The sequence below is a fragment of the Aptenodytes forsteri genome, unplaced genomic scaffold (assembly GCF_000699145.1).
Source record: "Aptenodytes forsteri isolate BGI_AS27 unplaced genomic scaffold, ASM69914v1 Scaffold1, whole genome shotgun sequence".
In the NCBI taxonomy this organism is placed as follows: Eukaryota; Metazoa; Chordata; class Aves; order Sphenisciformes; family Spheniscidae; genus Aptenodytes; species Aptenodytes forsteri.
This window is the reverse complement of record NW_008795035.1, coordinates 6,495,115-6,512,214: the sequence shown is the minus strand read 5'-3', so window position 1 is coordinate 6,512,214 and position 17,100 is coordinate 6,495,115. Positions and strand designations below refer to the sequence as shown.

At 51.8% G+C, this 17,100-nt stretch overlaps 1 protein-coding gene across 5 annotated transcripts in view; it reads right to left on the bottom strand.

Annotated features, from left to right (window-relative positions):
- NTRK3 (neurotrophic receptor tyrosine kinase 3) overlaps window positions 1-17,100 on the bottom strand; it is a 224,871-nt gene that overhangs the window by 162,363 nt on the left and 45,408 nt on the right. For all 5 annotated transcript variants that reach the window (XM_009276575.1, XM_009276578.2, XM_009276576.2 and 2 more), the window contains exon 4: window positions 6,272-6,340. In XM_009276575.1, the coding sequence (XP_009274850.1) occupies window positions 6,272-6,340 (69 nt within the window). The remainder of the gene's footprint in view (window positions 1-6,271; window positions 6,341-17,100) is intronic.

Sequence of the window (17,100 nt, the reverse complement as noted above, 5' to 3'; positions counted from 1 at the left end):
CAGACTAGAGCACATTAGTGCAGCGATTTGGTAGGATTCAAATGACAAGGCATTCCCTGCATGCTACGACGGGTACTGCCAGTGCCTCACACAGGGTTTGCATCCTCTTTAACATGGCCACAAATCCGCGTTCTCCTCAGGATTCTCCCAAGGTCACTGCTACCAGCAGGACATGGGATGGCACGTGGGTAAGAGCCGTGGGCTCAGCTAACGGCAGATCAGGTAACCGCAGTTGTACCCTGGGGTCCGTCAGGGAGCTGGGGGAGCTCAGAAGCAACGGGGGAGAAATTCTGCTCCATTGCAAATATCCTCACGAAACAAGGCTGCCGGGGAGAGTCGCTGTCCTAGCACTTAAGGGCAGCTCTGTAAGTAATAGACAGCAGCCTTCCCGGCCCATTGCTAATTCATGAAGGCTCATGAATAATACAGGAGCAGTGGGCTTCAGGGCAGAACTTACCCACGACCTGCCCCAACGTCAGTGATGTAACTCACTCTAATCGAGACCCCCACAGGGGCTTTTGCACAAATTAACTCCCATTACTGGCTGGATGTGCCGAGTGCCACCAGCAGCTGGCATGGCACTGTAGGTAGAAGGGGCACAGATGTACGCACCCGTTTTCCCCAACACGCGTTGCAAGAGCACTCTTGACACATGGGAGATGCCCTCCCTCCTCGCCTGGTGCCTGCCCTGCCATGCCAGCCGGCTCTCCAGAGAGGTGCACAGGGATTTCCATGCTCACGCTGTCCTGCACCTGCCCAAAAACCTCAACCTCCAACTCTCTCCCCAGACCCCATCAGTGCCCCAGCCTCAGGGCTTGCAGGGATCATTAGGAGCTGCAGCTCCTTCCAACCCTTCCTCCCATGACATCTGTAACACGTACCCACTACCTATGACCCTCTGCTTCCCTTCTCTTCAAGGGGAAGCACTCTTGACACATGGGAGATGCCCTCCCTCCTCGCCTGGTGCCTGCCCTGCCATGCCAGCCGGCTCTCCAGAGAGGTGCACAGGGATTTCCATGCTCACGCTGTCCTGCACCTGCCCAAAAACCTCAACCTCCAACTCTCTCCTCAGACCCCATCAGTGCCCCAGCCTCGGGGCTTGCAGGGATCATTAGGAGCTGCAGCTCCTTCCAGCCCTTCCTCCCATGACATCTGTAACACGTCCCAACTACCTGTGACCCTCTGCTTCCCTTCTCTTCAAGGAGGAGAAGCACCTTGGGGAACACAAGGTGCCTTTTGGCCAAAACCCACTGTCAGGCCAGGAGGCATCACCATGTGCTGCAGAGATGTCTCCCATCACAGTGGGAAGGACAAAAACTGGTGCTGAAAGGCACGGCGGGGCAGCCAAGAGGTCTTCATTGCTGTCATGTGCTTAATGGGTGCAGCAGCACCACAGTGAGAATTAAGGCAAGGGGCTCCTTCTCGTGAGACGCATCCAGCACAGCTTACTCCCGGAGAGGACAAGAAAACCCAAAGGGCATTTTTCGCACATAGCCTTAGCCTGGAAATGTTGCCAAAGCATGGCTTGGCTACAGGCACTCAGGAGCTGTGCACGCTCCCACACCTTCTGTAGACCTCGTTAAAACTGAAAACGCCTGTGAGAAATAGCAAGTATCACAGCCGCAAGTGAACTGGGGTCTCTCTGCACAAGCAGAGCTGCTTTCTGCACCAAGGAGTTGGCCTGAAAAGGGACCAAACCCACACATGAGCCAGAGCCAACCGCAAGCCCCCGGGCAAAGCACAGGCTTGCAGCAGGGCATGCTCCGGGCACAGTCCCTTCACTCGTGTTTGGGACAGAGGAAAACTGGGACAATCATGCCCTGCACTGTCATTTGAGGGGACAATGACAGAGCTGAAACCCCAGAGCCATCCGGGCACCGAAGTCAACTCTACAGAGACCGCGGTGCTGCCAGCGCCTAGCTGAGCCCAGCTTTGCTCCCCACAGAAAGCTGTACCCATCACCTCCCAAAACTGCCTGGGCAGCCTACACCAGCGTGGGCCAGGGCAGGAGAGGGATGCCATCGGCAACCCAGCATGTACTGGGACAGCCAGCACTTCACATACACACGGAGCAGGTTTTTTTCAGGCTAGGCAGCTAGATAAGACACACGCCCTTGTCCCATGCCTCCCCACTCATCAGCTAAAACACGGCTGTCTGCAGCTAAAGCCTCTCAGAGGACAGTTGAGATCCTTGCCACACTTACCCTGTCTGTTTTGATTCACATAAAACTGCTGCCGAGGCTTCGTACACTTGCAATTAAAGCGTTCTCCTACCTCAGGACTCAGACCGCTTCCCTAAGCCTGAGAACAAAAGAGCACCCAGCAGAGACAGAACAAAACCTATTTTTGTTTTTCATTTCTATTTGTTTCCCAGAACCAGGGCTTCTCTTGGCGGTCCAGCCAGAATTTGTTTCCGAACCCCTGCCAGAAAGGGATGGGATAGAAAGGGAAGAACTCAGACAGGGAGCGATGCGTGGCATGTGACGGCTGGATCAGCTAGCACAGAGAGCAGGAAAGTACCCACTGTCTAGCTACAACTCTATTAGTGTGACTGTTGGTGGCAATAAGTTTTAAGCTAGAGGCACAGACGATGTTAAGTTGGACTCATAACATTAACAGAGGTGCTGCTGTGCCCCATCCTGACCAAAGCCTCTTGCTGTAGCATTGCAGAAATCTACTGCAGGGCAAGCTGGCAGGGACTGCTGGTGTTAGAAATGCTGCTGGGCCGGGCAGAGTGGCAAGACGTTCAGGACTACAAGGTTTTATACAACCAAAGATGTAATTGGACCCAGAGTATTAGGTCTTTCTGGGAAGGAATTTCTTGAAATGTCAGCCCTAAGCTCTCTGAGGACATGACAAAGGAAGCCAAGGACATGACAGAGGAAACCAGCTGTGACTTCTGGATAAGAAAGGCTCTAAGTCCAATGTTTATGAGCTGTTGCATGTGTCAGATGCTTCCCTGTGCACAGTCAGCTTCAGACTTCGGAGAGTTGTGCACACATTAGCTCAAGCCCTGCCGGTCAAGGTCAGCCCGTGCTGTGGGAATTAGGGCTGGAGTTACTGGAAACCATTCCAAGCCTTGCTTCTGGCTAGGAGGAGAAAGAGATAATATTCTTTGGAAATGTGCCTCATTTTTGCCACTCTTTCTTCAGTGAGTCAGCAAGGGAGAAGCTCAGCTCTGCTCAACAACAAAAGAAACTCTGCTTTAAAGCAATACCATCTTCCTGAGCTTGAGATGCCTTGCATGCAGCCAGGCAGCTGTTTCAAGCCCCAGATTCCCATCCACCTGCCTGCTCTCATAGCGTGGCATGATCTTCACATTAGTCTTCTGCTCTTTCCTCCTCCGTGTTCACCGTGAGTGGCTTTGTCAGGTCTCATGTTCCCTGGCAATCTCCACGTCGCACCAGTTGTAGTTCCTCTCCTCCCAACACTCTCCCGGAGACGATCCTCCCATCACTTCCCTTCCCACGTGCTCCACTGCTCCGAGCTGCCTCGCTGCACGTCGCGGCTTTGCCTTCGATGACTATCCTCCCTCCGGATCCACGGTTGCCTGGTAGCGCTGGGGCACTGGTACTCAATAGGGTGCCTCTGGTAAACCGCTGCAGACCTGCACCTGCTTGTCCCACCAACCCTCCCTGTAGACCTAACCCTCTCGAGAAGACCAGACTCTTGCCAGCATCTATCTGTCCCTGGGGACTTCTGGCCTCTCCACGGCCGTGCACCAGTGCTGCTACTCAGCCTGCCTTCCTCAGGCTTGCTGCCTCTGCGTCGGTCTCTGCTGCTCACCGCCTTCTTCCTTTCCAGAGAGTTTTGGCTCAGCTTCAAGTCCTTGGCTGATGTCACTCTGCAGCTCCCTTCCCAGCTTTCACCAGTGCTTCACACTCACTTTATGTGGGCCATGTATTCTGTCTCCCTCCCAGGTTCTGGAAGCCTCCTTGGAGCTCAGCATGCCAAAAATCTGTCTTCTACTCACCCATCCTCTGCATTTCTAAAAAAAATACAATATTTCCCACTTTTGTGCATCTATTATTAATTTCTCCCCATCTCGGGGATTTGCTTTTCCTCATCAACAGGTCCCATCCTTCTAGCACTCAGGACCATGACCGCCCCACAGTAGCTAACATATGTCTTTACCTTAATTCCCAACATCTTCATGTGAATGAGTATTCAGAGCCCATAGCTCAGGCTACACCTCCATGCTGTCTTCTCAAACAAATCCAAAGCTCAGCAGGACAGTTTCATGGTCCCAGGGAGGACACCGCAGGAGCATCCCCCTGCCCCATTAACACCAATGTCCCAGTGGGTATCGGCTAAAATATCCCTCTCCTGTCACGCTTTGGGGAACAGCTTTGTCATGTTGTTCTGGTACTGACCGTTCTACCTGTGCTCACGTGGATGGAGGGTCCTTAGTGACAAGGGAAAATTTGTCAGGAAGCACCAGTGACAAAGCAATTCTTCAGAAAAAATAAACTTGACCAGGATCTTACTCCAGCCCAGCCGACAGCAAGCCAGACCCTGCGGGCATGCACATTTGTAGGTCTAAATTGATCACTGGAGCTCGTGCCAGGGGGTTGTTTGCCAAGATCCCTTTCACAGCACAGTGGCAGGAGAGGTCCGGCCGAGGCTCCAGCCCCACGCAGTGCCAAGCCTCCCCGCAGGACACCGTGCACACCACGCATCGCATCCACGCTGCGTTCCCACCCCATCACCTCTCCCTACCAACTAGCCCCACGAACTCACACATTTCTATCTGCATTGCTTCTTTCATCAATCGGGGCTTGTTATCTCCAGGAAAACCACTCTGAGCACAGCTCCAACTGGAGCCAAGTAATTCAGACCCTTCCCATTTGCCAGGCTGCAGAGCGCTGGCCCCAAGCGACTTTGCTGACACCAGCCGAAGCCACCCCAAGCACACCAGCTTCCCTGTCAGGATCACCGTAGCAGGACAACACGGACGTATTTTTCATCAGGTGGGGACAAGTACACTTTGCTGCCCAAACAGCAGCATCTCAATTCCCTTTGTGGCTGGTATTGGTCTTTTGAGCCTTACTTGGGCTGGCAGACCTGGGACATGCCTGAAGAAACAAAATATGACCAAATGAAACAAAGCCGCATAAAAATGAGCCCCGCTGGAAGAATTCCCATTAATCTGCAGGCTCACCGTTACCCCAGGCCCTGCCAGTGCCTCTAGCTCAGGACTGCAGCCCCATTTGCTCCTCCACTCTTGGGTCTCTCTTGGGTAACAACCATCAATCTGAGTTTTGCCAGACGGTGCAATGACAATAAGTAAAGGTCTAAGAATACAAATGACTCATGCTATTAAACTTGAAACCTGAGCCAGGCTTGAAAAATATTTAGAGCTGTAATCAGCGAGGAGACAAATTCCAAATTCAGCATTTTAACTCTGCAAGCCAGATTCCCCATCAGAAGGGCGTTTCTCTATTTTCTAATATCACTATTAGTATTTTTCATTTAACAATTTGACAGAAATAAAATACACTGCAGTAACACCGGTGATAACACACTTACTCCCACTTGAAAGACTGTCTTTATTCTTTCATAAGTCACTTCTAGCTTACAGCTCTATTGATCATCAGTGAGGATGAATGGAGCTTCCCAGGATCCTCTGGGACAAATCCTACATATATATATTTTTTTATTCCCACCAAACAACTATTTCTAAAATTCAACAAAACAGGTCATCAGGGCAACGCTCCATTGATTTCATGTCCACTTATTCTTCAAGCACAGCGCTGAATGCTCTATCAATAATTCAGCAGGCTGAAGGCCACCGGTGCCCCAGGAGAGACACTATCTCATCTCCCACATCAGAGCTGGGAGGTGCTTCGATTGCTCGAGAGCAAGGGAGTCATTCACCTAAAAAGCAGGGGCCTCTTATAAAGCATGTCCATGAGTTAAGGAAAAACAGTTAGCCCTACCCTGCAGCAGATGAGGATCAAGTATTTGAGACGATTCACTCAAAATCTGGCCTAGTAAGTATTTCTAATGTGTTCCCAGAGCTAGTCAACCATTTACTACCCCAAGCATGACTTGTTCATCATCCTGATGTTAATTAGCCAGGCGCTGCGAAGTTAAAAGAGAAGCAGTTCTGCTCTGGTGCTCCCATACCCAGGAAACCCTCCCAAGGATGGTGCTGCCCACTGGAGTTTTAGGTAATTATTCACAGGCTTCAAAATAGTTCTATTTGGAAATCGTTCCTCCACTCAGCCTCCCCTCTTCTCCCAGGAGATACCTCCAGGGTGGGACTTACAGTTCAAAGAGTCGCAGGGTCTGGAACAGTTGCCATGACAGAGTGGTGAGCCGGTTCCCAGAGAGGTCTCTGAAAATTAACAAGAAAAAAAAAAAGTAGTCACGGTAAATAATTCCTCCTGCACGTGGCCCTACCGCCTCCGCAGAGCTCATCGTCCTCCTCTACGGGGAGGCTGTCAAGTAGTTTAAGACCCAAGTTTAGATTTCATAATGAGAGATTTTAATGAGGAAGAACGCAAATGGAAGCTTCTCGTTTTACTTTTTTTTTTTCAAGGGGGAAAATGGTTTCTATCCTGCTGCCATGTTAAGAAAAAAATCCAAACAGAGCAAGATGTGTCCGATCCTTGCCCATGAATCTGGAGCTCGACCAACCACAAGCAGAAAGAACAAGTCTAATTTCACACCTTGAACAAAAAAATTTAAGTACAAACGTCATGTTAAAAATAGTAACAGCCAGGTTAAACTGACAGCACGATGATTACCCAAGGTGTTATCATATGATCTGCAGTAGCTGTGCGCTCAAAGTGTCCCGGTATGGCTGTGTGTTGTTTGCACCCAGGGGTACCACCACTCCAGCAGCTAACAGCTCCCCATCCCTCTTCTCCATCTGCCCAAACTTGCAAAAACATAAATCTCATCTACCTGGGAGAGCTTTGCAACCCAGCAGACATCGCCTCTTCAGCTGAAAGCCAGAGAGGATAAAAGAGTGTAAAAGCAACCGAAGTACTAAAAACAAGAGGAAGAAATGTGTTTGGGGCAGACTAAGCAGAAAGAGAAAAGCCCCAGGTTTCTAACGGCATGAGAAGATGGTAATGAAATGCTTTTGGTAATGGGCACCCTTCTCGGGGATGCCCGGCCAGCCTGAGAGCTGCCAACCGAGGGACCAGCCCACGGGGTGAGCAGAGGGATGGGTGGTCACAAGCTCTGGCAGAAACCCAAATCCTCCCATATCTCTGCTGGCCTCCAGAAAACACAGGAGGTGCTGCCTCACGTCCTTTGCCGAATCCAGCGCCGTCCCCGCCAGCTCCCTCCCCATTGTGAGCCACCCGGGCGGGCTGCGGGCAGACAGGGCAGCTCGGTGCGAGGCTGCAGGCACCCTCCTGCCTCAGCCCTGCTCGCTGGAAAGGGTGGTGAAGGGCCAGAGGCATGAACCACCTGGAGGTTCATTAAACCCTCGGCTGGCCAGAGAGGAGGTACGGGACAAGGTGGCACAGAGGTGACAACAGGCAGCCCAGCCGTGCCAGGCTCAGCCCACAACCCCTGATTGATTTGCAGAAACATGCTAAAACCAAGACAGCAAATCCTGGAACGGCTCCTACCAGTGCAGGTCTGATGCACGAGGATTTGGGATGAGAGATTTATTTGTCGCTTTACACCGGGTTGCAGCAAGGGCAGACACATGTTGGGCAAATGCAGAGAGGTCACAGCCCAGGGACCGACAAGGGAAAAGCAACTCCGGTCCTGTCCCACCTGCCACCAAGCAATGCTGCGAAGCCCAAAGCCCTGCAATTAGAAGTGGGGAAGCCGCTGCAACTCACGCAGCAAACCATCATCCCAAAGGCTCTCCACGAGCCTGGCAGAAGAATAAGCCCAAACACCACGATGGCACAGTGCTGCATCATTAAATTCTGGCTCTGCTTCACGTCAGACCGTCCTGCTGCGGAAACGACGGCAAACCACAGGTACCTCATTTCACATGACTAAGATCCCACTATTCCTACGGCTGTAGACAAACTGCTTCCAGCCTCTGATAAAGTTTAGAAAGGCGGCAAAAATAGCAGGTGAAGCTAAGCAGGGGGGGTGAAATACAGCAAAACTCCCTCTTTTATCCACCCTGGAGCACTAAGCACCTGGAAACTTTGCAAAGACAGATGAAAAGTAGGAGGGGAAGGAGCAGCTCGCTGCTACTGACAAGCGAGACTGTAAACTCCCTCCCCCAACCCAGGGAGAAGAAGGAAGCGTAAAGGGGGATGCATGAGAGACAGCAAGACGTGGGAGAGAGGCAGAGATGCAGAGGAGGGAGTGAATCTTGCTGGAATGTCCTTTCTCAAAGGTCATGTTTTGCTACATTAGGCAGAAATGTCAAGAGAAAATTGGATTCTGAAAGAGAAGAGAAAAAACAACAGGCTTTCCACGCAAATAAGGGAATCAAAAATAGCATGATCGTGTTATTACAATTTAGGACACAGAGATGGAGAAAGGAAACATCCTCACTAATGCAAGGAGCTTTGCCAGGCAGATGTGCTCCGCTTCTCATCCCCTGCAGTCCCTGGAAACCAACTCCTACCACCTCCTCCCTCCCCCAGACAACAAACCACAGCAAGTGGTTAGGCAAAGAGGAGATGGGTCTTCACTCACACACTGGCAGGAGACTCTGCTCTCAAAGGGCAAAGCTGCTGTCCGATCCGACCTGACCATCAACTTCTGCAGGGCTGGTCCGGGGACATGCACCAACGGCTCCGTTTCAGATCAGCCAGGATACACACGGGGAGGAACATGTTTGTCATTGGGAGCAGACACCTCGGACACTTTAAAATGTCAGAAAGGTCCTTGCAATGGACCCTTGCAAAGGTCCCTGATCGCAGTACAGAGACAGAAAGGGGCTGCACACATAAACACACATTAAAAATACACTATTTCGGTCACAAAGCCAAACGCTCTAAAGGTCAGAGATGCCAGGACTGGGTTTCCACGTCCAAAGGGTACATCTGCTGACTTCTGCCACAAAAGATACAGAGCTCCTCACGGAAAAACCTCACTGCACAGCACTGATTTCTCCCCAGAATAGATCCATCCCGCGCGCCGGATGGGGCAGGTTTCCCAGGGAAGATAGCGTGTGATTGTGTAATTAGAGACGGTATGCACACGAGGAGATTAAATTACGGCTCCACGGGTGAAGCTCTGAGCTCTGGCGCTCACGAGGTTCCCCCGTGCTCAAACCTCAGCTGCGTGCATTGAGTTTCCCTGTGTTTTGCAGAGCATAAATGGGGAGAGGACTGGGGAAAATCAAGGCCCTCCCAGCCAGGACTAGTCCTCTCCCAGCTCCAGCTGCCCGTTCTGCCTTCCTGCTGCTGTTTCCAAGGCTGAAAGTCCATTGTCACCTTCAGATCCCCGCCGTTTGCAACGACCTGAACCCCCATCCTCCTGCACCCCCATCCTCCTGCACCCATGGCTGGGCAGAGCCAGGTCTCTCCTTCCCAATCCATTTGCCTTCCCCCCCATCCAGCCGCTTCTCCCCAGCAGGCTGAATCACACTAGCCATCCTTCTCCAGCCACTCCCAAATACTTCTCAGCCCCAATTTCTTTATCCGTGCCCAAATTTCCTATGATCTTCCCTGCCTTTACATCCTCCCATCCCAGTGTCGCAACAAGAGCTGCCGCTCCTCAACTCCCCTATATGCTCCCAAACATCCTTTGCAAAACTTCTCCCCTCCAACTGGATCAAGAGCCATTCTGCCTATGTAAGGAAACATCCCAGAGCAAAATCAAGTCTTCCAAGCAAAATTTGCCTTTTGACAAAGTTTCTTCCCCTCCACAAAAGGAGGGTGCAGGTGCTCTGTAACAGAAACATCACTAGTATTTTCTAGCTTGAGCAAAACAGCCTATTTCCTCCCCTCCCATCCACCACCTCAAACATCTGAGCAGGTTTTTATTTGAAACTAGAAAGAATTAATAATAATTTAAAAAAAAAGTAATTCAGCCAGGAGCAGACACCCAACACAGAAAACTTCAGCCTGAGCAATTAAAATTTGGCAGAGTTATAGGAAAGTGGAAGCAGTCCTGTAGCGGAGCGTGCCAGACAACCTTTATAACAGCCTGTACATCAGCTCCACCTGTAATAAAATACGGCACATCACACGTCGAGGAAACACAGGGGGAGGGAAGCAAAACGCCTTCCCTGCATATTTCTTAGCGGCAAATGGGAGCCTGTCTCTCTCAGGACAGACCTGCCATCAGCGCTCCTGGAGCACATTCAAACTGCTTCTTTGCCATGGGACATTTTCTCCATCACTCACAAGACACTGTTTTCCATGGAGACAGTCTTTAGAAATAGCTGCCAGGCTCCTTTTTGCCTCCGGAGCAGGTTTCAAAGGAATTGCGTAGGGAGAAGGGGTTGGGTGAAGCTCGCCTGGACCAGGTCCAGGGCAGCACCCAACCCACTCGTGACTCAGGCTCAACACCACTCCGCTCTCCTCCTGCCGCAGCAGCCATGCTCGTAAGCCTCCTGCTTTGCAGGTGGCTCGTCACGCCATATCCCCACCAGCCTTCTCCACCAGCAACCCCACGCACATCTCAAAGGTGGGACATTATCACTGAGTGACAGCAAAGTCCCAGTTCTTGCTCTCTCCCTCCATCCATCCTCCTCCTGCGCTTGACAAGAGGTGGGTGGATGTAGGACGAGAGGGGTCTGGATCCGTGCAGCCCAGAACAAGTGGACTTTAGTGCAAGAGGACTTTAGTGCAAGAGGAGATGGCATGTTTCCTCTTCCCTCAATTACCCAGCAGCCAAAAGTGTTTCCACTATTAAAGCCATTTTTATTCAGCTAAATTAAGCTGGATGCCTCATTAATGACAGCAACAAGCAGGAGCCCCTATAATTAAACTGTAAGCTATATTATGTGGTTCAGCCCAATGCAATGGCAGAAATGCTGCTACTGGGGAGGGACCCTCCTCGCCTGTCCCTCCTCCATTCATCTCCATCCTCCACTCGCCCTTATTTCCAACCTTATACATTTACTTCTGCGTGAGAGAAGTTTTTCACACATTTTAATAACACGGTGCCACTCTAAAAATCCTGAGCGGGGGGGATTAACTGCGCAGAGCAGCCGGGGTTGAGGGAGCACGAATGACTGCCTGGCAGAAATGAGAGGCGAGATGCACATCCTCAGCTGCAGTCCTCAGTGCTGGATATGCTGGTGGCACCGTGAGGGAATCCCTTGATATCCCCTGTGCTCTGGGCACAATGGGTGCTTCCCATCATCTCACAGCTTGCTGCAGCCTTGGCCGGGTGCTGGTGGCCACAGGAGAGGAAAACATCAGCAGCCTCACATGCGGCTGTAGGTGTAGGGGTAGCTCCATCCAGGCTTCATTTCTGCAGCAAGTAAGCTGCTAAAGCTTTGGGTTTGAACAAGAGAAACACTGGAAGGTCACGCTGGGGCTTGCTCTTCCCTGCCAGATAACTCCAGTGACCTCTAAAAGCAATGTTACACTCCCCATCACCCGCCCTGCCCTCCCCTTCCCCCTCCCTCCTTTTCCTGTTTAGTAAGCAGCTTTGCTCATTAAGGGAAAAAAAATGTACTGTCCTCCCTTAATGAATGTGCTAAAATTACCCCAGCAAGTCCCAGAAGCCATGGCAGCATAGGCCTCCCCACAAATCAGGCTCTGCAAACATTAGACTCAATTGAAATCTCCAATAGCTCAGCACAAAGCCCCAGCAGGACGTGCTTGAGATAGAGCCTGCAAAAGCACCGGGTGATGCCAAGCGCCTGCAAGCCTCGCATGCCCGGAAAGCAGAGTTAGCAGAACGCGACACGGTGTTAAATTGGTCAGCCTGAGATTTCATAGCCGCCAGCAGTTCTCCAGTTTGTGCTCCCTGTCCGAGCTCAGCACCAGGACATGTGTATCAGTGCTATGGAAGAGTAACACAGTTTACAGAGGTCCTCCAGCCATGGTGCGGCATTACCTACAGTCCAATTCTGCTCCTCAAGCAACCCCTTAGCAACGCCCAGGTCTTTACTGACCCCAAACACAGCAGAATAAAAAAGCCTCCAAGGTTCAATCTTCCTTTGTGAGTTTGGACAGAGTAACTAACTCTTTTCTCACATCCACAGGTATTGTCCTGTGCCTTGTAAGGCATCTGCTGCACAGCATGTCCCATCACGTTATCATCTCATTCCCTCTAAATTACTTCTTGTTCTAGGGCTCGAGCCAGAATTTGCAATCATTTCCCAAACGCAAAGCATCCTGCATTGGAGGAGAGCAAGAGACAATCATCAGTGACACACAAGAAGAGACCCTGCCACTCCACGTGCATACCCTTGGAGGTGTGATGACAGAGAAGGAACCACCAACCCCTCTGTATTTCCCAGTTGCACAACCTTGACTTGTAAAATCCCATCACTGAAAGAGGGCTGAAGGAGGTGGAAGGAGCTGGTCTCCTGCATTGTTCTTTAAACAATAGCATTACAAAACAGACTTTGCAGAGCAAGTGGGAAGGCGTAAGGCACCACGCCTCTGTCACAGGGCTCCTGCGGCCGGTGCCAGCAGCACATCTGCCCCACGCTTCTCCTCCCACTGCCTTTGCCAACGCAGCAAGACGTCTCCTGCTGCTGCCTTCATCCCAGCCCATCCCAAAGCACTTTAAAGGCTGTTTTAAAGGCCATCTCCAACCCCATGATGCTTCCACACCCTCCAAGTCATCTCTTCTGAGGCATCTCCCAGCTGCATGAAGCTTTGTTTGGAGACAAATCACCCCTCAGAGCTTGTTGTTGCTCAGTTTTGGTTCAGCACACTGTACAGATGGGAAGCCCTCACCAGCTGCGGGTAATATTGTCCCCTGTGCTTCAGGGTGGATCAGATGCAGGGATCTGGCCCTCTGTACTACACGCATCTCTCCCTTGTTGTGTGCAGTTTCCACTGCTCTTGCCCAAAGACATCTGGTCTCTCAGAGGACTCAAGGAAAGGTTAAAAGCTGGATCAGCCCTGCAGTTGCTTTCCCTTTGCCTGCTAGCTTCCCTGCAAGGCAGAGTCCAGCAGCATCCATGGAACATGCCAGTCTTCTGCTCAAAGAAAAGAAAATCAACTTGCAACAGGCAAGAGTCCTTCCCCACAGCTGCCCTCCTGCAGCTGAGACATCCTCAGGGCTGCTCTGCCCCCACCCCATCTCTTCTCTCCCAAACTGTAGTAATTTTAGATCCATTAGGCCTGGAATATAACTGTACACTGGGCTTTTCTCCTGCTTCGGCATGCAGAAATAATATTGGGGACGTGTGCCGATCGAAAACAAGGGTTGCCAGCTGACAGCTCCAGCGAGGGGTTGGGTTTATCCTGCCTGTTTGCTTCAAATTGCATGTTTCTTTGAGCTAGGAGCAGAGAATGACTGGGGAATGCCTCCCACTCACAGGTTTCCAGCGGACCCAGAGCAAACCCGACCTCTGTGTGTAAGAGAAGAGAGCTCTGTGCCGTGGCAAGGCACGGCTCGAGGAGATGACACAGGGAGAGCTGTGCCCAAGGGGCATTTCCAGCATCTCTGAGTACGTGGTGACACCAGACCCCAAACATGCGCCCTCCCAGGCTCCTGCATGTTTCCCACCACCTCCCCCTTGAATACACTGAAGCAGCAAGGACAGGCACTCAGGAGGTACCCACCCCAGCTGGGACATCACCCCAAACACACAGGCAGGCACTGGGAGAGCTGGACAAGGTCCACACAAGAGCCTCAACTTCAATGCATCAAGCACAGAGCTGCTGGGACAGGATCTGGTCCTCCCGCTCCCTCCTGAACTAGGGCTGTGCTCTCAGCTGTTAGAGGGCTCTTGCACCAAATTTATATTGGAAAAAAAAAAAACATCCCCACCTACTTGGATGCCCAGAAATCAATGAGCCCTGAATAATCTCAAACACTGCTCTTGCAGGGGGTTAGTAAAGAGAAAAGTAACAGCTGTGCCCGAGCCCCGATTTACCTGCCTCGGGGGGGGGTGCCAGAGCCTGCGGTGGGCTGGGACGGTACCAACGGCTCTGCAGAGCCTCTGAAGAAAGGAAGGCATACAAATACGAATATATGTACACACACACACACACATATATATATCTCCCAGCAATAGCAAAACAACAGGGCATAAGGCAGGCTAAGCTCTCGGCAGACACTGCTAAATGGTTTCCAATTAATTAACTGATTACATGATAGAACAGAAGGGGATTCAAGTGAGTGCTGTTGACCTTTAAGAATAATTAATATCATCAGGATCGCAAGACTCGTCCAAGAAAAATAATTAGGAAGATTCTAATATTGCCTCCAAAGCCACATCGAAGAGGGAGAGGAAGGTTCTGGTTAATTCAGAGGCACAATTCCCAAGTATTTGCTAGCAAACTCATTTCTCCCCTACGCTTAGCTTCCCCCTACAGAGCTCACGCACACACATGCTTCTTCCCTACCCCAGTCAACCCTCCCTCTCCTCTCCAGATCCATTTTCCACATCACCTTTTCTACACCCCATTCCCTTTCTGCTCCATTTCAACCTTCTTTCCTAATGACTTCTTGCTCCAATCCTTTCTTGCAACCCTCTCTCTCCAGACCGGTCCCTGTCCCTCCCACAGCTACATCCCATCCCCTGCTCATCTTTCCCCAGCCCCAGGCTCCACTCTCTGCCTTCCTGCACTTCAGGAAGGAGCCCTGGTCCTTCCATATGACATGGATCCACTTTTTATCTCCAGTCACCACTGGCGGCTTCATAGGTTGACAGAAGGCAAGCGCTACACATAATCCCAAAAAAGCCCTTCCCTGCTTTTCCTCAGCAGTCAAATCCATCACAGAGGCTGGTCTGGGAAGCAGTTGCAAGAGATGCACAGCAGCAGAAGAAAGTGAAAGATGGGGAACTCGTGACTCCCTTTTCTGCCATTACACCTCACCAAGCACATCAATACTCCCACCTCGCTATATTTTCCTTGCTTCTCCTTTCCCAGTTCACTTGGCCCACAGGTCCTGTGTGGGAGAGGGGCTGGAAAGCCACTGAGCCAAGCAGGAACTGCAGCGGTGAGCTTCCCGGGGAAGGTCACTTGAACATGCTGGAAGGGAGGTTGCATGAGCAGCCAACATTTCTTGTGAGGGAAGAGTGAAAAAAAAACCCCACATCCCTGGAATGAAACCCACCTTTGCAGCGAATAAATAAATTTCCTCTGCTGCTTATTATCGTTAAAATTTCTGTGGCTTGACACTTCACTAAATTATAGATAAAAGGAAAAATGGTCTTCCTGGGCTCAGAAAAGCAGGCTGCTGCCAAAGAGCTGTGTTTACACCAGCTAATGAAAAGAAAGCCTGCCATTAGCCTACAGCACACCCCACGTCGGTGGGGAGCAGAGCCACCTGCACCCACAGCACAGGGGGCCTGGGAGCAGCGGCTGGACACCACGAGGAACCAGAGCTGGGGAGCACGCGGGGGCAGCGGGCTGGCATGGGGAGGTGCACGCGTGGGGAACGGGGGACCAAAGCAACCACTCTGTCAGCCAGCAGAGATGGTAGCTGCCACCTCCCATGCTGCGCAGAGGCTCCCGGCCACAGCAGGAGGTGAGGCTGACGTGCTCCAGCTACGTCTCATCAAACAGCAAGAAAAGCACTCAGCTTAGGAGACAGACAGCATCAAGCAGAGAGCTGCCTCGCATCAGGCTGCTGCTTCCCTCCAGGGGCCCATGGGGTGGGGATGCAGAGCAGGGAGGCAGCAGACGGCTGGGAGCACACCTGAGCATGGGCATAGCCTTTTGGGCAGAAATGCTCCTGTCTGCAGCAGCTGAGCACACAGGGAGGAGTAATGCTCCAAGCAGAGATCTGCCTGCAGCTACGCCTGAGCCGTGGTGTGATGTGCCTCATCACAGCCCCAGGCACACTTGGCTGAGGGGAACGGGGAACTGTTGGTGACTTAATACAGAGTCCAGCAAAACCTGCTTGCCACACTCCTCACTTATAACTACCCCAAAAGCAGAAACATGTTTTGTCTTTGACAATTAGCTCTGCCAAAAAACACAAGAATGTCTGGACATGGCGGTTACATGTGTCCTGCTCTTCTCAATACATGTTGTACTTAAACAGGAGAAGTATCTTTCACCCACCCTTTATCTTCAAATATTGGTCACTGTGAGGAATATTTTCAAATGAAAAGACTAATCAGCATGAAGCACTGCGTGCTTCAGACTGCAGCAGGCATTCCTTCATTACTCTGAGACAGCAAATTACCCACAATTATCAACACGCACAACTGGATACAACAAACATTTAGCCAAAGCCCACGGGTTGCGGTTGCAGTGAGGTTGGATGGCAGTTCTCCTAGGGAACTACTCATGTGAAAAACCCACAGACAGCAGCCGGGTAGTGGTGCTGCAAGACAACTCCATTCACGCTGCAGAACAAAGCCAGTGCCAGGAGCCACTGCAGTTCAGAAAGTTTATATTACATCTGTCAAACAGGCATCTCGGCAGACTGCCTTCATAGCAGGAGAGATGGAAGAATAAAGGCGCAGCTCCTCGTGAAACCAGGCTGGCCATCCCTCAGGTGGGCTCACACCTGATGGCTTGATCCATCTTGCACCCGCAGCCAGGTTTGCACAGCCACTGCTCCACTCGCTGCCCTGGGGTGCTTGGCTGGGGCTGAAGGGGAATGAGGTTGTTCCAAGAGAAGGGCAAAGGAGGCAGCGGGGGCAGACAGGGAGGCCAAGCTGCAGGCTGGGGCTGAGCAAGAGGCAGGGAAGCTGGGAGGCTGGGTCAGAGGCCAGGCTGCAAGCAGAGAGGCAGGGAGGGCCAAGAGGCCTGGACGAGGCTAGAGGCCAGGGCCCATGCTGCAGGCAGGGTGGCTGGGGCTGGTTCTAGGCTGCAGGCAGAGAGGTCAGAGCTGATGTGGCAGCAGGGAGGCCGAGCTGCAGGCAGAGAAGACAGGAGGCTGGAGAACTGGGTTGGAGGCAGGGAGGCCTGGAAATCTGGAGGGTGGGAGGCGGAGAGGCCCAGTCATAGGCAGGAAGGCCAGGTCTGGGTTGGAGGCTGGGAACCAGGGAAGCTCAGCTGCAGGCAGGAAGATCGGCATCTGGGTTGGAAGCCAGGAGGCCGGGGCCGCCGGCGGGGAGAGGCC